Source organism: Caretta caretta, chromosome 7 (genome assembly GCF_965140235.1).
Source record: "Caretta caretta isolate rCarCar2 chromosome 7, rCarCar1.hap1, whole genome shotgun sequence".
Lineage (NCBI taxonomy): Eukaryota > Metazoa > Chordata > Testudines > Cheloniidae > Caretta > Caretta caretta.
In genome coordinates this window covers 33,545,800-33,565,905 of record NC_134212.1, presented here as the reverse complement: position 1 = coordinate 33,565,905, position 20,106 = coordinate 33,545,800, and the positions used below count along the sequence as shown (strand labels likewise).

General features: G+C 51.6%; 3 protein-coding genes across 6 annotated transcripts in view; 2 read left to right on the top strand and 1 right to left on the bottom strand.

Moving 5' to 3' along the window:
• The first annotated feature begins 41 nt into the window (after positions 1 to 41).
• CCDC87 (coiled-coil domain containing 87) lies at positions 42 to 3,194 on the top strand. The gene has a single exon (XM_048857566.2). It carries the CDS (start codon positions 264 to 266, stop codon positions 3,024 to 3,026), a length of 2,763 nt encoding a protein of 920 aa, XP_048713523.2. The 5' UTR covers positions 42 to 263; the 3' UTR covers positions 3,027 to 3,194.
• Positions 3,195 to 5,709: 2,515 nt separating this feature from the next.
• On the bottom strand, positions 5,710 to 9,481 carry LOC125639837 (putative nuclease HARBI1). Its single transcript, XM_048857582.2, has 2 exons — positions 8,302 to 9,481; positions 5,710 to 7,655 (listed from the first exon to the last, which is right to left on the bottom strand). Exons 1-2 carry the CDS (start codon positions 9,005 to 9,007, stop codon positions 7,255 to 7,257), a joined length of 1,107 nt encoding a protein of 368 aa, XP_048713539.1. The 5' UTR covers positions 9,008 to 9,481; the 3' UTR covers positions 5,710 to 7,254.
• Positions 9,482 to 9,691: 210 nt separating this feature from the next.
• The window catches only part of LOC125639836 (RNA-binding protein 4B), a 25,008-nt gene continuing 14,593 nt past the window's right edge, over positions 9,692 to 20,106 (top strand). For 3 of the 4 annotated variants that reach the window (XM_048857580.2, XM_048857579.2, XM_048857577.2), the window contains exons 1-2: positions 9,695 to 9,789; positions 10,391 to 10,813. In XM_048857580.2, the coding sequence (XP_048713537.1) occupies positions 10,402 to 10,813 (412 nt within the window). In that variant the 5' untranslated portion in view covers positions 9,695 to 9,789; positions 10,391 to 10,401. Of the gene's footprint in view, positions 9,790 to 10,390; positions 10,814 to 20,106 lie in introns of all 4 variants that reach the window. The other variant, XM_048857578.2, reaches the window with a different exon arrangement.

Genomic DNA, 20,106 nt, shown 5'->3' with positions numbered 1-20,106 from the left:
CTGGGCCCCACCAGAAGCAACTCGCAGTGCAGGCACGAGCTATTTCCGGTGCGCTGTTACCATGGAGACTCTGCTTGCTGAGACGCCCTCCCAGCTCTGAGCCGGGAAGCGGCAAGCGGGCGCCGCGCTGAGCCCTGGGGTTAGCGCGCAGCGGCTGGGGGTTGTTGTGAGCCCCGGGGCCTGGTCCCCCGCCCGGGGACGAGGGGCTGCTGGGAGGCCGAGGGTCAGAGTCCTCAGTGGGCCCCTGGGCGGGCGGGTCCGCCATGCCCGGGTTCGATGGCGCCAGGCCCCGCGCTGGCTCCTCCTGGGATCTCTATGCCTTGGAGGAGACGGAGGAAGTGACCCAGACGCTGCACCAAGTCTACCAGGGCATCCTGGCCCCGCTCTCCCTCTTCCAGCCTCCTTCAAAGGGGCCCCCAGGAGCCTCACAGCCCACCCTAGCTCCGGATGCACCCAGCCACCAGCTCCATGGTACACAGGAGACTAGTTCTGCCGAGCCTCCTGGCACCCCGGAGACCAGCCACACGCTACCATCTGGCTCCCCAAAGACTCCAGTGCCTGCATTCTCTATCCCCATTTCCCTAGCTGCTCTGACCCAGTTGATCGAAGGGCGCCTTTCTTTGGGTAGTGATTCGTTGCCCATTTCCAGCCAGGCAGGACAGGTCTTCAAGGAGATCATCCTGGCAGAAGTAAAATTCGCCTGGGAGGATGCCAGTCACTCACTCTCCAACCCAGCCCTCAGCAGCTGGCAGAACAAGGACCTATACCAGCATCTGGTGTCATACATCACACTTGTCTCTGAACACCTCTTCTTCCACTATCTCTGCCTGATGGAGCTCCACCGGGACATGGCTGTCTTCACTGACTATGCTAACCTCACCCGCTTCGCAGCCCAGCTCTCTCTGGACTGCTCCAGTCTCCTCAACATGGCTGCCGTCCAGCACCATCTCATTGCAGAGCTGAAGACCCCACAGAACCACTTCTTTCTTGACAGCAAGACAGCTCGGCCAGGGCGAAAACGGCCACCGCAGAGAGGCCGGCACTCAGCCAGAAGCACTGTGGGCTGCCGCCTCGGCCTCACCATCACTCACTTTATCAAACTGACCAGGCCCCACATCAAGACATGCAGGCAGAAAATAGCAAAGGATATCAAAGAACTTGAGGAGATACCCCCACTGGACTTAAGCAGAGTCTATCACTTGATCCCTAATGTAGAGACTTTTGGCAGCTGCTTTAGCAACCTGCCATGTCTAGCAGTGAGAACCCCCTGCTCCTGTACCCCTGCTTCAGAAGATCGGGAAGACACAAAGTGGGTCAGGCATGAGGCTGGCTCCATTTCCAAGAAAAGTCATTCATTGCCCAATATGAGAGCCGGGCAACTCCTCTCAGATGAACTTGGGATCCATCTTCCCCCTCGCCCCCTCACACCGATAATGCCCAGTCACTACGCTGAGTCAGCAACAGATGGCAATCTCCAAGAGTCCACAGCCATAGCTGAGGACCTCCGCAAGCTAATTCAAGGCTCCCTCCTCAGAAGTGGTTGCAGAAGAGACGACAGTGAGGACGCAGAGCTGCCTCCCCTCATTGGAGCACTGACACGACGCAGAGCCAATGTAACCAAACTCCAGCAGCTTCAGGAGACACTTAGATGCCTCCAAGAAGAGGAGACGGCTGAGCAACAGCTGAGAGATATGGTAGTTTTTGCACCACCCACTCACCCTCAAGCTGCCACGGTGAATCTTCAAATACACCATGGCATGGTAGCAAAGGCGGCTGACCTACAAGTGTCCGACAGAGTACTTGTTGATTCTGTGGCTATTCAGAGATACCCCCCCTTGTATAATGATTTTCTGGGAGAGATTGATGCTGCTACAGTGAGTTATCTGGATGCAAACCTTTCAGCTGGCGAAAAGATCCGGGAAATTTACAAGGAACTGATAAAAATCATCCCCACAGAGTATCTGAAATTTGACCAAGGGCCCTTGATAGAGCCTGCAGCTGTGAACGTGGATTTATCCAACAGCCTGGCGTCCTCCATTCTGACCAAAAGGAAAAATGAGCAGGTGATCAATACAGAATTGAATAAGCTGCTGCCTGCTGGACCATTCAGCACCCAGAAAGTGACTACACCAGTACAATCAAGTTTGCCCCTCATGATTGCCCATCAACAAAAAACCACTTGGTATCAGTGGTGGAAATCCGCCCTTAACGTTGATGAGTACCTGAAATATGTCTCCAGCAAGGAGTCTGATTACCTGCATGTGATATTTCATTTGTACAATGAGGAAGAGCAGCCACTTTTCATAGATGAAGCCCAAAAGAAACAGCTGGAGGAAGCACAGAGGGAGGTAAAACAGAAAGTGGCAGAGGTCCGCTCAAAGAGAGAGAAGTACATGCCTGGGATGTGGAACACAAACACCATCATGCTTGGTGGGCTTGGGACTTTTGAGGACCAGGACCATAAGCCTGAAGATCTCAGACTTCTGCAGAAGCGACTGGAGAGACTCTGGGCAGTTCTTCATTTCCCTGGTAGGGAGAGGCTTGATATGGCGATTAAGTACAGCTCCAACCAATTTTTCACTCAGCTCCCAGCTGTGCTCGAAGTCTGGGAGAAAGCTGCAAAGAGTATCCAGGAACGGGAGCTCTTGCTGGTAGAGCTGGAGAAGTTTGAGCAAGCTGCCTCTGACCCAAACCGCTTCTTTGAAAGGAGCCTTGAGTCTTTCCCCACACGCACATGGGAGTCGAGGACCAGAGGCCGTCTATATGCAGCAATCGCCAAGTACGACACGGACCTCTACATCATTCTGCATCAGATCAAGGAGAGATTCCATGACACTGTAACTTTCAAGGGCCGCCCATACTTGGAGAAGATGCAGTGGGACAAAGTGGAGATGCTGTACTGGCTGCAGCAGGAACGCCGTGCTGGTGCCCTGGCAAAAGAAACGGGGAGAGAGGCGAGGCTTTGGAAGCTACCTCCACTGGCTCCGGTAGGCAGCAGTGCAGGATTCTCTCCCCCATCCCAGTAATATGGAAAGGAAAACAGATCAGCTGGGCCAATGACTCAATGGGGACAGTTCTCTGATCTTGCCAGGCCAAAGTAAGGATCTTCTGTACAGTCACCCTGTGATGGAGAATCATCAGAAGAGGGTAAGGGAAGTGCCAAACAAGAGCAATAAATACATTACAATACCAGAGCAGTAAATTATTCCCTGGATCCATTACTGGCTGGTGCATCTGTTCCGGACTCAGTGTACACAGCTTAGAGCAGCATCATTCACACGCCTAGCCTTGTAGAAAATCCAGGTAGCAAAGCTGGGCTAAGGGTGGCAGATGCCAGTGTTTGGAGCACCCAAGGTGGAATGCAGCAGCTAGAAGAGGGTAGGGGAGACAGCACTCCTTCGGGGAAGGTGGGGAGGAAAATGTGAGGAAGTTTGGAACGCCATTCAGGAAGGAATGGAACTGGGATGGGGGGGGGAGAGAGAGAGGATTCATTGGAGTAGGGGACAAATAGGGGGAAGGAGTGATGCAGGGAGAGAAAACAAACCAAGTCATTTTGGGCCATAAACCCCCTAGAGATGGGGTGCAAAACACTCAGCGTCGGCCTAACTCTGCTCCCACTGCCATCAGTGGGATTTTAGCGCTCACTGTAATGGGAGCAGAGTCAGGCTTTGCAAAGCCTAGCTCTAGAGTGTTGATGTTCTCTGAAGGGCCAGCGTTCTCTAAAAGGCCCAGAGTGGGCAGGAGTTTGATCAGCGTAATGGCAGGAACAAGCGATGAGGTGGCTGGGATTCTTCAGCCTACGTTATACAAGGAGTTGGACTGTATGATTCAACTGGGCATATCAATTAACCCAATGGGCCTGGGACCCCTAACACAGCTATAAAAATGGTACCCACATCTCCTCAGTGCTGGGGGGGTTTGGAACTGGCAATTCCTTGGAGAAAGAAGAGTTGGAAGTCAGTCCAGATACCACAGCTTAGCAGGGCTTTGAAGGAAGATTGAGCTACAGCAAACTAAGGCCACTTCACTTCTGAATATGAGCATCTACAGTGCTTAATGCCCTTAACTTTACTCCTTTAGTTAATTCAGCTGTCCAGAGTGTCCCTGTGTGGATCAACCCTCACACGCAGCCAAAACCAGACTGCTTGAATACTTGGAAGTCACTCCAACCCAATGTCCTCTGCCCCAAGAACATGCTCTGCAGTGAGGGTTCTTCCCAGACCCAATGTCATCTTCCCAGTGTCAGCTGAAGGGGACCTTTCCAACATAGGGAGCAAGAATATTTTATTATGGGAAATATCTATTAACCCCTCCATACCCTATTCAAAATGGCACAACCACATCAGCTGCAAACTATTAAAGTCAGCTGCAGGGATAGATTGAGCCTGAAAAATTACACCCCCAAAAATGAATTTGTCCAACTTAAAACAGAGACCATCCTTCAGCTTTAATGACAGCAATCCCTAGCTCTTACACAGTACTATTCATCTGTAGATCTCAGTGCACTTTGCAAAGATCAGTATTATCCCCATTTTACAGAAGGGAAAACAGGCACAGAGAGAGGAAGTGATTTGCCCAATGTCACCCAGCAGGCCAGTGACTGAACTGGGACTAGAACCAGCTCTCCCAAGTCCCAGTCCACTGCTGTATCCACTAGGCCATGCAGCCTTGCCCCAGTGAGACATCCACTGTCGCAGAGAATCAGCACACAGCATCCACAGCTGACTTTGCTAGAGAAGATTCCTACTGGCTAAATGAGCTGGATGGGACCCTGGCTGCACGAGGACAGGGATAGGCTGCAGTGTTCCCTCACGTCAGAGGCACCTGGGTCCCTTCTCATATGGCATTAGTAAGGGAGACACCACTTCTATATCCCACAGTGCAGGGAAAGCTGTCTCCTCTCCACAGCCAGAGAAACCTGTGGGTAGCACTTAATAACTGTCTATTTCTCACAGCTGGCCATAGGAGCACCTCACATTTACAGACCAGGCTGCAAGCTCCAGCTGCTGGCCAGGCTATCCAACTGCTTGAGTGCTCAGCTCAGCTGCAGGTGCACACATGGGCCACCATACAGTCCAGCCAATGGCCATTCCTATACCCTAGCCTGTGGAACTCAATGCCACAATACATCAAGACAAACAGCTTAGCAGCATTCATAAAGGGGTTGGACAGTATATGGCCAAAGGGAATCTCCAAGAGTTCCAGAAGGGATCCAAACCATCCTGCATTGGGGCATTTATCAACCACTAACTCCTGAGGTCAGGCGAGAATGGCTCAGGACAAGTTATGTCATCACTGCAGGATTTCTTGGCCCTCCTTTTGTGTACTAATCACTATCAGACGCAGGATACTGGGCTAGAGGGATTCACTCATCTGATATATTGTAGCTGTTCTTATGTTCCTCCAGAGTAACTACACGGAGACAGGCAGGGGAAATATATATACACAAGGGAAGGATAGAGTGGTGTAGATGGACACATGGGGTGTGCCTGGGCGCAAACTCCACCAAGAAAGTTAGTCTGCATTTATATAGCAACATGGATGGAGCATCCAGCTTCTGAGGATAGTCAGTTTTACCAATTGGCAAGCAGAGATTAAGCAAGCAGGTGCAGTGACTCACTGTCAGAGCCAGGCACAGAATGCAGGATCTGGCCTCGCCCCTCTCTCCTCCAGACACTCCTTTAAACAAGAACAATCCAAACGAACATCTCTAAGAAAATACTTTTATTTTCCCCCTCACAAAAAAATAGTTTCCTTCCCCATGCGACAGGGAGCATCACCTGCAACAGGGACTGGATCACAGAGAGCAGGTGCTTTGCATGCTAAACTGGAGAACAAAGTAGCCAGTTTTGAGAGTGAGAGAACTCTGGCTTCCATAATCTGATTTGGGCCCATCAGTACATCTAGTTTCTGCTCCCCTGGGGGTGAAATAAAGCAGAAGAGCTTAAGTTGGGCACAGAAACATGAACATGTCCTCCACTGCCTTCTGCGCTCTCCAATGTCACTCTAATCGCTCCCAGCTCTAGCTGTCTCCCATTGCCTGCACCCCCTTGATCCACAAGCTGGCCTACAGTGGCATAGGCAGTGACAGGACAATCCTATGGGCACACCAATCTCTTGGCAATCAGTACTTTAGCACTGGAAAGCGGGTGAGGAACAGTTAACCTTTAGAATGCTGAAGACCAATGTTGTTATGCCTTTGCCTCTCCCTTGCAAGGAGCCACCATGCCTCCACTCAGAGACCATTCTTCCCAACCCACTGCTCACCACTCCCCCTTAGATTCCCAGCTTCATGGACCAGAGCGCAGGGAGCATCCAACAGAGCAGAGGGGGTGTAGTTAGGCCTCTGCCATCTAAGAGCCAGAACCCCTTCCTCATGCCAGCATACAGCACCCTACCCTGGAAATGAAGGCATTAGCCAGGGCCCAAAAACATGACAAGGCAGGAGCAGGATGGTCTGTGACATCGAGAAGGGGGTCCTTAACTTAGAGTGTAGTAGGCTGCAGGCATGCACTTTTCCAAGCTGGAACTTGGACATTTTCAGAACATGGACTAACCTGTCCTCACTACATCCCTGTCTGGAGAAGTCACTACTACTAGAACCCCAATCTACAGAGGCAACTTGGCCAAGACTGCCGAGCACCTCAGGGATAGAACAGGGATGAAATTTGGGGAGTTCCAATCCCCAGCTTTGCTCAGGATAGGAGGAAACACTGCCTCTCAATAAAGGCCACTTCCATTCATTACCCTCCTTTCGTTGGAGCGGTTCAGTTCACTCCGCGCTGCCAGTTTCAGCCAAGCAGCAATCTGTGAGCAGCTAAGTATTTTATCTCACCCACAGCTAGACTAAAAGAGCAACAACATGTGAGAGTGATGTACAGTTTGGCTTCAGGAACAGCCAGTCCACAACCCAGTAACAGCTCTGGGGCACGAAGGTGGTAGCTTCTTCCAGGCCCATAGAACCATCCTCACAGTCACTACCCTATGGAAAAAATTAGACAGAGGTTTTTAAACAAAATGCAATCCCCACAGTGAAATCCAGTGTCAGAAGCTGGAATCGCTGGCAGCTCTTCCTAGGACAGGTCAGTGTTGGGAATGCCACTAGCTCCAGGATAAGATATGTTGCAGCTGCTTATAGAGAGGGTGAAGTGCGGGGCTTGTATCAGATGCTGAGGGGAAAAACTTAGCATGCAAGGTCCTTTTCCCCACCAAGAGCTGTTTCAGAAGCAGCTGGTGCAACACAAGGATGCTGCTCTAGGTCAGGCTCTCTCTGAATCGCTGCACAATCCGCGCTCTCACTGCCCGGGCCTCACTGGAGATCTGAACAAAGGGGGTTTGCACTGGGAGCTCTGGGTCAGCATCCGACCCCTCCACCAGCTCCTCCCCCTCTGCCAGGTCTAAGGGCATCCTGCGGCTCAGGGCGATGTTGTGCAGTATACAGCAGGCCAGGAAGATCTGGCAGACTTTCTGGGGGGTGTACTGCAAGGAGCCACTTGATTTATCCAGGCAGCGGAAACGCATTTTCAAGAGGGTGCATGTCTGCTTGAGCACTGAAAGGGCCTCCTGGTGCATGGCATTGTACTTCTCCTCTCCCGGACTACATGGGAATAAAATTGGAGTCATGAGCCATGTTTTCAGCGGGTAACTTCGGTCTCCTGCAGACACAGAAGAAGGATAGAAGAAATATGTTAGCAGACTCCCTCAGGCCTTTGGAAGCTGGGCTCCCACCCTTCTTTGGGGGAAATTAAACAAAAGCACTCCCTGCCCCCCTGCCCCATAATGCGCTGTTAAAGACTACACATAGTTTAAGGGTATGCGAAGATGAAGATCTAAACACATAACTAGTCCCACTGCAGTCAATGGACTGTTCATAGACTGAAAGATACCTGCGTGCTAAGTACTTACCAGGGTCTAAGTCTGCTCCTTATTCACACTGGGAATAGTTACAGTTCTTATTTTTCCAGATGAGCCTTGCCAGTGGAGTGTCCACGCAACTCACCATTTTACCCTCATACCCCCATGAGGCAGAGAAGTTCCTTTTACAGGCACAGGGTGGGATTAAGTGACTTGCTGAAGGTCACACAGCAGGTAAGTGGCAGAGTGGTGAACTGAACTCAGCACCCTATTCCCTGGGCCATCCTTCTTACCTATTGTCAGTCATGCGAAGATACAGATCATCCCACCAGGTGCCGGGCGTGAGGGATCACTACGTTTGGTGAACTAGGTCAGGGGGCTGCTCCATCATGGAGAGGCCTCTCTGGTTGCCCACCCCCCAGAGCATCATTGTCTGTCCTGACTCACCCAGCAGCCACAGCCCGTCAAGCCGGGCTCCATCAAGCAGCCGAGCCAGGGCAGAGTTCTCCAGCACGGCGGCGTTGGGGCAAGAGCCAGGGTACTTGGCCACTACATTGATGATGGTGCCGTGGGAATCACACACCACCTGCATGTTCATGGAGTGGTAGTTGCGGACATTGCGGTAGGCAAGCTCGTTTTCCGAGGGGGCCCGCAGTGCCACATGCATGCTGCCTAGCAGGCCCAGCACCCCAGGGAAGCGGCCCTCAGCATGCCCTGCCGTGGGGCCTGGGACCGGGAAGGTAATGTAGCGGGCAGCCCGGCGCTGCAGTGCCTCCAGGAATTGGGCCAGGCAGTTGGACATGGCTGACTGGCTGATGCCTGTAGTGTCCCGTGTGGCTGTCTGGAAGGAGCCCGAAGCCAGGAAGGTGAGGGCCGAGGTCACCTTGACGGCCACCGGCAGGGCGTGACTGCGACCTGTCAGGCTCTCCAAGTCAGAGCCCAGCTCGCTGCAGAGCCCCGCAATAGCTGCCTTGTCCAGACGATAGCGCCGCAGCACCTGTTCCTCGCTGAGGTCCAGGAAGGAGCTGCGGGCCCGATACACCCGGTGCTCGGGGTAGAAACGGCGCCGCCTGCTCCGCTTCCTCCGGGCCCCCGTGGCCCCCTCACTGCTGCGCTCCCGCACCCGCCGCAACAGCAGCACTGCCTCGGACATCTTTCCCACACCTAGCGCGGCCCCGGGGCAGAGCAGACAGGAGCCACCCCACGCCTACCGGGCCCCGGGGCCCCCAACCCCTACCGTAGTTAAGGGAGAGAGACGAGGAGACCCACCCCCATGCCCGCAGGGCGGGAGAAGGGTTGGCAGCGCAGCCCGGGAGGCAGGGAGCCCCTCAGGCAGGAGCCCTACCCCCAGCAGGGGTGGGAGGTGCGAGCGAGGCGTGTCGGGAGAGCCCCATCTACCCACCGCCTATGGGGTACTGATGCCGCCAGCAGGCGCCTCCCACACCCCCAGAAAAGGGGAGCAGGAGACACCCGGGAAGGGGGCAGGGGCCGAGCAGGGAGAGGGACCCGCGCGCGGGCAGCACGAAGCCGCTGTCCCCCGTCGGCAACCAAATTCTTCCCACAGTCTCGGGGCAGCTCCAGCGGCCCAGACGCCGGAGCGAGCACGGCGCGAAGAGACTCCGCCCTTTCCCCGCTAGCCCTAATTGGCTGCAGACCCCTCATGTGACCGGAACCCGCCCCTAACGGAATGCCATTGGCTGGGAAGCCCGCGGTACAGAAGGCCGGTCGTCCACACAACTCATTGTTGTGACGTAAACGCCTACTTGTCCAATAACGGCTCGTTGATGGCGATCAGCAGCCAATAGGAGCGTGGCGTTGGAAGAATGGGGCGGGGCTAGACGAGGTCAATGGCCGGGCGGAGCGGGTAGGAGGCTCCGCCATTTTGTTATCGTCATCGAGACAAGACCGCGGCCTGAGGAAGAGGTGCTGTTGGTGGTGAGAGAGCCGGGCCTCAGTCCCCCGCTTTCCCCCTCGCAAATGGGACTGGGCAAGGATAGAACCCAGGAGTCCTGGCGCCCAGCCCTCCCCCCCCGACCCACTAGATTCCACCTCTCCCTAGCGCTGGGAAAGAACCTCGGAGTCCTGGCTCCCAGGCCCCTTTCATCTATTTTAACCACTATACCCCAACCCTCCCATAGCTGGGCTAGAATTCAGGAGGCCTGGCGCCCAGCCCCCTCCCCGTTTTGACTGGACCCTCGACCTACTAGACCTGACCCCCTCCCAGAGCAGGGCTGGAAAGAACACAGGAGTGCTGGGAATAACTACTCGATGATTGCAGATTACTTTATCTTGAGTTACAATTAAAGAGCAACTAGCTGAATGAAAAGTGGGCCTCTTAAGTCTTACAATATAACTCGAGAGCTGATATTTGAAAGCAGGAGGTTTCTGTTACACAAATATAATGTTGCCTTTAAAAACAAGTCTTTCCACACTGTGTTGCCTTACCCCCAGCTGATGTCTTTTGGCCAGGGACACTGGCAACTAAGTCAAACTGTTCCTTGTGCTAGTGCCTCATCTTCAACTATTCCACCCACAGGCTCTGCTGAGATGGTGAAACTCTTCATTGGGAATCTGCCCCGGGAGGCAACGGAGCAAGAGATCCGGTCGCTCTTTGAGCAGTATGGGAAGGTGCTGGAATGTGACATTATCAAAAACTATGGTTTTGTGCACATCGAAGACAAGACAGCGGCCGAAGATGCCATCCGTAACCTGCATCACCACAAGCTGCATGGTGTCTGCATCAACGTGGAAGCCAGCAAGAACAAGAGCAAGGCGTCCACCAAGCTGCATGTGGGCAACATCAGCACCACCTGCACGAACCTGGAGCTGCGGGCCAAGTTTGAAGAGTATGGCCCGGTAATCGAGTGCGACATAGTGAAGGACTATGCCTTTGTGCACATGGAGCGGGCTGAGGATGCGGTGGAGGCCATCAGGGGCCTAGACAACACAGAGTTCCAAGGTGAAACATGAACCAGGGAAAGTGCAGCCTTCGCTAAGACTAGGTAGCGCCAGGTTCTGTCCAGAAGAGCAGGTTAGGTGGGAATGCAGGATGGCGAGGCTGTATCTCTGAGTATGAAGCCAAGGTATGGGGAGGGTCTGCTCGAGATGTGAGCTCTCACTTCTGACGTTAAGTGTTACAAGGTAACTGTGCAAACCAGATTCTGTGTTAGAGAGTCTGCGAAGGACGTGTTTGAGTCTGTGCACTGTTCAACCAAGTTAACTCCATTATTTCTCAGAGGACTTTGCATTTGTTTCTTCTACAATATGTAAGCAACTCAGGGTAGAATGTTTAGGCCGCTAGTTCTAGATTTCACTGCAGGACCAGCCCCCTGTGTGGTTGGCAGGGGAGGGGATGAGAAATCCACAGGTGGAGGAGGATAGGAGACTCCTATGGGGTGTGGGGAGCGGATGGGAGACACCCTATCTCTTGTTCCATCCCTGTTCTGGGAGGGTCTCACTCCTCGCTCTCCCTCTGTTTCGCTCCTGTCCAGTCTTTTTCCCATTATTGAAAGAAGATGGAAATGTTGGGCCAGGTGGCAACTCAGTGTTGTCTAAGGAGTTGATGTATCTTATAAAGTGGCATTACCCTCTGTGGGGCTTTAAGTTGCCTGGTCAGTTACAGAGCATTGCAGTAGCATGCCTGGAGGCTTCAGCCCCATTGTGCTAGGCTCTGTGCAAATCCATAGCAAGATAGTCCTTGTCCCAAAGAGCTTACGGTCTAAAACAAGACACAGCAGGAGGATACAGTACCGCGATGTAACAGTGAAATAAGCAGCTGCCCCAGCACGGAAGCCTCTTAACCATTCTTATGTCTTGTAGGCATCACAGCAGAGGATAGTCTTAAGGAGGACAATGCGTGTGGCTTTGTGGGTTTTGAATGGGGAGTTTCTTGTGTGCACCATCATAAACCCTTAAAGCAGCCCAAACTGAAGTCAGCATAGTACAGGGTCATATGGGTCTTCCCTGCCTCAGCTTGGTCGCTGGCACTGGAACCTGAAGGAAGTGAGTAGTTGAACCTACCTTCCCTGCCATCCCTGTAGCTGTTCCAGGGAAACAGGAAGAACCAAACATGCTGAGCAGGATCCTTCTCTCCTGAAAGGGTAGGGGGTGTGTGTGTGTGTCTGTCAGTCAGTCAGTCAGTCCTTGCTTTCCCTAGTAGGCTCTGAACTTTACCTCACTCAGCTCTTGACTTCTGAGGCCATTGACTGGAGAAACTTGGCTCCATCATCGCTACAACAAAGCTTTTTTAGTTGTGGGAATGTGTGTGCAGTGGGGTTGAAGGAGTTTGGGCAGTAAGGGAAGTGGGACCAAATCTAACCTCTGAGGACAAGAGGAGAAAGATGGAAGTGATTTGCTTGGGGTGAGGGGATTGTCTCTCTTGATCCCCAGTCTTACTAATTGAGTTATTACCAGAAAATCTCATCTTTCCCTATGAGTTGTCAGTTTTCCTCACATTGAATGCGTGCGTATGTGAAATGTAACTGCCTCAACACGTGGAAATGAGCTCCGTGATTGCCATGCTTCTCTTACTGGTGGAATCAGCACCTCCATGTGGAACCATAGGGTTAAAAACCACAGTTCAAGGTTGTATTTGCTCCCCTTGTGCCCAGCAATCCCATGGTTAGTAAGATACAGGGCACATCAATCTCCTTTATTACCATTATTCATTCTGTTTGCTTTTGGACAATGAAAATAGACTAGCCCAACGTTTCTCAAATGTGGCCACCAGGGGCTTTTCGTGCGGCCACAACAGCCTCCTGGGCAGTAATGGCGGGGGCAAAGCATTGGCCCCTTCCACTCCCTCTTTGTTGCTCCTGGATGTGCTGCCCTGCACCGTCTCTGGAGAGAGGTGGGGCACAACGCTGCAGAAGTGAGGTGCGTTCTTGACCCACCTTGGGGGGGGGGGGTGGGCGGGGGGGGGGGGTTTGGGCAGCAGGCTCCTGTGGTGGAACTTCAGGAGCCGGGCTATTCGGCCCCGGGCTCCAACCGCGGGGCAGCGGGTACTGACCCCTGCCCCAGCTCTGGCCATTCAGCCCTGGCCTCCAGCTGCGGGGTTCAGCCTCCGGCCCCTGGTTCCAGCTGTGTGACAGCAGGCGCGGAGCTTCTGTCGGCCTCTCGCCCCCAGTTCTGGCCATGTAGTGGTGGGCGCTGGCCTGGGCTCCAGCCATGCAGCCCTAGCCTCTGGTGCTGATCCCCCTGCCCCAGCTGCATGGCAGCAGGTGCTGACCCACAGCTCTATTTCCAGGCTCCAGCTACACAGTGGTGGGAGCTGGCCCCAGCTGCAGACCCCTGGCCACACAGTAGCGGGCGCTGGCTCCTGCCACGCAGCGGTGGGCACTGACTCCTGACTCTAGCCATGCACTCTTGGGCTCCAGCTCCGGGTTCTGGCCATGCAGCAGCAGGCACTAATTCTGGGCACTGACCTACACCTCTGGCTGCGGGGCAGCAGGCTCCAATCCCTGGCTCCAGCCATGCAGTTTCTGTCTCCAGCTCTGGGTTCTGGCCAGGGGCTGCATGGCAGAAGACACCAGGTCCTGGCTGTGGCCACACAACAGTGGGGCTCATCACCCACTCCCATCGCGCATGGCGCCTGCTGCCTCCCACAGCCCTGTATCCTTCCCCCCCGAGGACCCTGCTGCCTTACTGGCCTCGCATCCATTCCGCCCCCCCCCCCCCCCCCCATTGCCTTGGGCCCCCACTGCCTCCCCCGGCCCCACATCCATCCCACCATCGACTATGGTCCCTGCTGCCTCCCCCTTTGCCCCACCCCCATCCAGGGTTTAATGGGTTCTGGGGCTTGCTGAGAAAAGTGATATTAACAAACATGCAAATATCACTTTTCACAGCATACTTACTAGGTATCTGTGAAAAATAATACTTGTATGTTTGTTAATACCACTTAGCTACCTGGGAGGCTATGAAAAGTGATGCTAAGTGTGCTGTGATAGTAACAAATATACAAATATCACTTTTCACAGCAAGCCCCAGGACCCACTAAGCCTTGGATGCAGGAGCCAAAGGGGGAGGCAGCATTGTTTTTGTTGTTGAGTCTGCCAAAAAACCCTACAAATACACATCCAAATCACTGTAATGTATATCTGTGCATATTTAATTGCTTTTCCTAAAGTATTTTAGGAAAAAAGTGTCAGTGCGTCCACCAGTGAGAGTTGGTGACCACGTTCTGGGGTCACCAAAAAATTTATTGCGAGAACCCGTGGACTAGTCTGTGTTGGTGCTTCAGATGCTGGCCTGATCACTGAAATCAAGACCAAAATATTGGCTTATATGGGACAGGAGCAGGCCCACCTGAGAGGAATGGCTGGCCTACAGTTATGCTGTTACGGACAGTACCAGAGATTCTGAGTTCAAATGCTAGAGAAGCCTTGGAGGTAGAAGAGCAAATTATTGGACCTTGCATTTTAAGTCTTTAAATCAAGACTGGATGTCTTTCTAAAAGATCTCAAACAGAACCTCTGGGCTGGATGCAGGGATGACTTGGTGAAGTTCTCTGGCCTGTGTTAGGCAGGAGTCGGACTCGGTGGTCAGAATGGTCCCTTCAGGCCTTAATCTATGATGGTCAAATCCAAACATACTTTCCACTAAAATATAGCAGAAATGTTTCCTCTGGGGTTTTGTAAAACTGTTTTTAGCCCAGCCAGAGTCCTTGGCTTGAGCTACCTGACATTCTAATTCTGGGGTGGGATTATGCTGGTGTAGCCTTCTTTCTCGGGTAAGGTAGTAGGTAGGGGAGGGTTTATGAGTGAGGTTTTTAAAATAACAGCAAAATCCTTCAAAAGGCAGAAGCATCTTCTCAATGCCACCTCCTAGCAGCTGCTTTGGGGATTTTCAAGTTTAAGTTTTCCAAAAGGGTGGTCTTGTTCTGCACCAGGTCAGGTATGACGTCAGTGAGTTCTCATTAGAACTTGGAGCTCGTTAAGGAAATATTTTTGTGGAGCGGGGTTGGTAAGTGAGTAGCATTTGGGGAGTGGGAGTGGTGGTGGGAGGAATAGCATGTATTCAGAAAATTTCATGTAACTTTCCTTGATTTTTCCACTGTCACCCATTGCGACTTGACAAAGGATGGTGCTTGCTCTTTCTTGCTTCAGAGTAGAATGTCTTTGGTGCATAATTTGGTCTGGATTTAGTGGGCTGGTCGAAGATGGGTCCATGTAGTTACGGGACATTTGCATGGCCTTCCTGGTACATGCATGGCTGCTTCTGTCTGTGCTCAAACAGCTTGGCTTTTGTGTCAGTGAAAAACAAGTATCTTCACACACACCCCCGGTGTTTTAAGAGGCTGTTTGAGGCACATATCCTCAGCTCGGCTACCTCCAGCTTCTTCAGGCCTTTCCATGGCTATCAATTGCAATAGGGGAGATTTACTTTATAGACATTAAGAAAAACTTCCTAATTTTCAGGGTAGTTAAGCACTCGAACAAATTACCTAGCGACATTGTGGAATCTCCATCATTGGAGGCTTTTAAGAACAGATATGGGTCACACCTATCAGGGATGGTCCAGATGATGCTTAGTCCTGCTTCAATGCAGGGGACTGGAGTAGATGACCTATCGAGGTCCTTTTGAGTCCAACATCTCTATTTTTGAGAGAGAGTTTTTCTTTGCTGTCCTCTTTCCCCCACGTGGCATATGGGATCCTGCCTCTTTTCTGGAAGGAAGGCCTCTCTTGTGTACTGCTAAAAGTGTCTGGCTGCCTACTTCCCTGACAAACTGCCAGTAACTTCACAGAGCAATTGGCCCTTCTGCCTAGTGCTGCAGCCCACAGCTGGCCTGGCCAGCTGTTCACCTAGAGCCATCTTCTGCAGCTCCATTGGAGTGTTAAGGGGCTTCTACCCCTGAACACAGGTTGTCAGCAGGCAAAGTGGCATTGTCCAGACTGCCGGGGACCGAACCACCATGTTCTTGTAGGAAGGGGAGCGTTCCACACCAAGGCCAGCAGGCTTCAGAAGAAGAATACCTGCTGCTGTCAAGCCCACCAGCCTATGGGTGTCCTCCAAGACCAGGGTCCCCCATCCCATTGTAGCCCTCCTAGTGACAGAGAAAAGCTTCAGAATTTGAATAGTAAAGGCTCCAACCAGAGATTGGTAAAAAGAACCCAAAATGTATTAGATTTAAATGCATGATTCTTTCTAAACCATCTCATGATTTGGGGTGAGCTAGACTCTGCTTGTGCCTAGAGGTGAGCGAGGCCCTGGCGCGGCTGCTGCCTGTGGATCTGGCGCTGTTTTAACACTGTTTCTCTGAAGTTGCATTTGTCCTTGGTTCTTTTTATTGAAATGAAGCTGAGGTTTGGGGGCTGGCGTGAGCGGCTGCTCTTCCCCCAGCCCTGTGGTGCCTGGCTGGGCTCGCTGCACTGAGCGTGTCTAGTGGCTACGCCACGGGCTCGTTCTGAGGCTATGCAATAAACAACCTGTACCCCTTCCCCTCCCCCCCAAAAATACCCCAAAAGAGCAATAAACACGTAAAGCAGAATTGCCCATAGTGCTGATTCTCAACACCACTTACTACTCAGTGGTTTGAGCATTGGCCTGCTAAACCCAGGGTTGTGAGTTCAATCCTTGAGGGGGCCGTTTGGGATCTGGGGCAAAAATTGGGGATTGGTCCTGCTTTGAACAGGGGGTTGGACCTCCTGAGGTCCCTTCCAACCCTCATATTCTATGATTCTGTGAAGAAGAAAAGTCCACTGCCTTTTGTCATGGAGTCACAGCGTCTGATCTATGCGAGCCTGTTACCAGTTTCCTGGGAGTGACCCCTTTAATGTGCCAGGCCCCAAGGACCCACACAGTTCCACAGGGGCAAGCCTGTGGCTTCCAGGACTGAGACCAGGCTTTTGGCACTGCAAACCTGCCTGCCTCTCTCTCTCTCTGCCTCCTTGCAGTGAATCCAGCCAATCGCAACTCCTACTGGAGGCTTGTACTGTAACCCTTCAGGGCGCAATGCTTTCTGTGAGTATTCATAGTGACACAGGCAGCCTTTTCAAAACAAGGTAATCATCTGGTAGTCATCTGGCTACTGAATCTGAAAATTCTTGGGTCAGCAAAGTGAGGCAGAAGTTAAGCTCTAGTCCATCCTGGCCGAGCCAATGCCATGATGAGCCAGCCAAGCTGTGATGGACTCCACTCCTCTCCCTCCCCTCAGGGCAAAGCTTAGAGCTCCAAAAGGGTAGCACTTATTCCAGTCCCCTGGCACCTTGTTCTCCAGCTCTGTTCACATGTCGCTCCTGCAGGGGTTTCCTGCTGTTAGGTGATGGTTCCTCAGTTGTTGGGGAGTCTTTGTCTTGCTGGGCCCTCTTGATTTGGGTCAGTTTCTTTAATGACTTTTATAGTTCTACCCAGACAGCAAGGTCACACACACACACCTTCTGTCTCCTGCACTGTTCCAGGAGCAATGTTAATCCTTGTGCACTGGGTAGCATGGCAGTATAGAGAGGGAAACTGAGACATGCCTAGGATTCATGAAAACGTTACAGAAAATTCCCACTTCGTCACCCACTTGCGTGAGCAAAGGAAAAGAGTGGGCACTTATCTATGTTTGGTAGGTTTGAATCTCTCTGCAATTTCATAAGTGTCCCCTGGAATGTCTGTATTCAGCCTCTGCTGGTGCAGTGGTTAGAGACGTTTTTGTCTGAAGTCCTCACTTACACGATTCCCCCACCCCAAGCAAGTACACTTGTAGGAACTTAAGCAGTAAATCTTACCACCTTTTCAGGCTTAATATGTTGGAGGCTTGGTCTGTTGGTAAGAGGTGTATTGTAGCTTAGCACCAAGCATGTTACCTGAAAGAGGTGGTTGGTGTCCAGTTGGTACCACAGTGTTTTCTTCCAAGTGTCCTGGAGGAGTAGTTCTCAACCTCTTCCAGATCTGAATCTCCCCTCCAGTCAGTAATGTGGGATGGCAGTATGGCTGTGATTCTCTGACACCTGTTGGCTTTCCCCACATTGAGAATCCCTTCTCTAGAGGCACCAGAGTCTAGCAGCCAGTATATACTGATGTGGCTATCAGGCGACCAGAACCATTTTCATTCAAGTTGTTGGGCAGATCCATTCGGGCTGTTGAAGTGGCCCAGTACTAGGACACTGTGCTGGGAGCCAGGACACCTGGGTTCTATTCCCAGCTCAGCTGAGTGACCTTGGGCGAGTCCCTTCTCCTTTCTGTGCCACTTTCTCCCTCTGCATAGTAGGAATACTGTTACCTACAAATGAGGTGAAGTAACAGGTAGAAAGCTCCACTGAGAGAGAGATATTGTTAAACAATACCCAGGCCCCTTGATTTGTGGGACAGATGCCATTAGTAGTAACTTCATATTGTGATAGTTCCCAAGGTCCCAATTGGGGTTGTGCTGTGTACTGTTCAATGGCTCTGCTCTATACATTAAAATATACTTGATTTCTCTGTCAAATAAAAATCCACATAATCTGAGAAGCTAATTTTGGCAGTATGGTATTAGGAAGATAGATGTCCTCTTTCCCCAAAACAGTCTCTGAGGAGCTAGAGATGTGTTGGGGACACTCTCACATTGTCTTCTCCAAATGGATAGCTTTTCATGAGCCATGATTTCATGATCTGACCCACTTTCCCTGCTAGATGGCCAGCTCTACTCAGCCTACTACACTCCACTTTTAGAAATTAAAAAGATTGCTACGGTTATTTGTATTGCAATAGCACAGAGAGATCCTTACTCAGGTCATGGCCATATTTTGCTAGACACTGTACAAACATTGCAAGTCACACTGTCTCCCCTGAATAGCCAAAAGATGGAAAAGGAGGTGCAGAAAGAGGAAGGGGCTTGCCTGGGGTCACCCAGCCAGTCAGTAAAAGAGCTGGGAACAGACCTCAGGTCTCCTGATTGGCAGTCTGCCCACTAGACCCACAGTGCCTCCTTGTCACTATGATGGTAGTTCAGCTGCTTAAAATTGCTGGAATGTAGCTAGTCAAATGTTTCTTTTTGAAAATCTTTTTTTTTTTTTTTACATTCCTCAATGGTTAAGTGGCCACAAGGTGTCCTGATGCTGCTTTTCCTGGGTGTTATATGACTGGCCATCCAGACAAAAATCCACACTGAGATTTAACTGCCCCACAAAAAGCCAAACTGAAAATTCAAAAGAGAACATATAGCTCTTATGATGAGTTCTCCAGCAGTAGAGGAGAGGGCTTTTAATTCCTAGTTCAGTTAACCTGCAAGAGTAGCTTTGTCTTCAAACAGCTGATCTGAGCTGTAAGCTAGGTGGGAGGCCAGGTGGCATACAACTGCACCTGGATCAGAATCCATTCCTCCCTACCAGGCTGCGGTTCTTGACCTTCCCCAATTGCTGTCACGCTCTTTGCCTTGTGTATCCCTTACTCTGAATCCAGTCTCCCATAAAGCCATTGGGACTGTGTCGCAAGTAGTGTTATCATGATTACCCTATCCTTGTTCGCTTTCAGAGGCTTTTCTTTTGTCTGATACAACTTGCTGATCCCAACACTGCGTGCTGCCCTTGGCTACCATTATTCCAATCCACCTTGGGAGAGCTGAGCAGGTGGCTTTTTCCCCACCCTCTATTTGATATTACTTCTTGGAGAAGTTGGACTTTGAGCCCAATTGTTTAACCATGTTGACTGGGATTTTCAAAGGAGCCCAGAGGAGTTAGACTCCCATCTGCCTTCTCCTTTAGCTAGGACCTGAGCGTGTTGAAAATTCCAACCTCCTGGGTGCAGAACGCAGCTGCTGACTCATCCGAGTTTCGTGCTTGTGGGGTGTGGCTTCTGAACTAGGCCAGTTGAGTGCAGAGATAATAATCTGGTTCAGTTTCCTCTGTTGCACAGGTTCCCCCTTGTTGGACCCTGAGGATGCTAGGAAGGGTTTAGGAGTGCAGCCTCTCCAAATGGAAAAGCTCCGTACAAGCGACAATTGGCTTGACTAGCTGAAAGTGCATTGCGTAGAACTGAGGTTCTGCACAGCCAAAGCTGTAGCATACAGGCCTAGAGAGAGTGAGCTACAGCATGAGTTACAGTAATAGGCCACTTGTCATTGCAAGCTCTATGGGGTCGAGGGAGGGGGTAATCTCAAGAGTGTGTGAAAGCTAATTGAAGGTTCTGGAAATCCACTCTTGAGCCTGATATCCCCTATAGTTACCTCCCTATCCCAAAAGGCAGAGACTGGATTAGAGAATTGTCTAGAGCCAGGCTATGAATTGGATAGTCACCTTGGGGAGCACTTACTCATGAGAGCAGACCCAGTTATTTCCCCAGGGTA

What these genes read in the sequence shown, in the direction of transcription:
- CCDC87 (XM_048857566.2), top strand. Translation starts at nt 264, where the DNA reads ATGCCCGGGTTCGATGGCGCCAGGCCCCGCGCTGGCTCCTCCTGGGAT.
- LOC125639837 (XM_048857582.2), bottom strand. Translation starts at nt 9,007, where the DNA reads ATGTCCGAGGCAGTGCTGCTGTTGCGGCGGGTGCGGGAGCGCAGCAGT. An exon ending in TGACGGGCTGTGGCTGCTGG is followed by an intron (nt 7,656 to 8,301) that starts GTGAGTCAGGAC and finishes CTGTGTCTGCAG; the next exon opens with GAGACCGAAGTTACCCGCTG.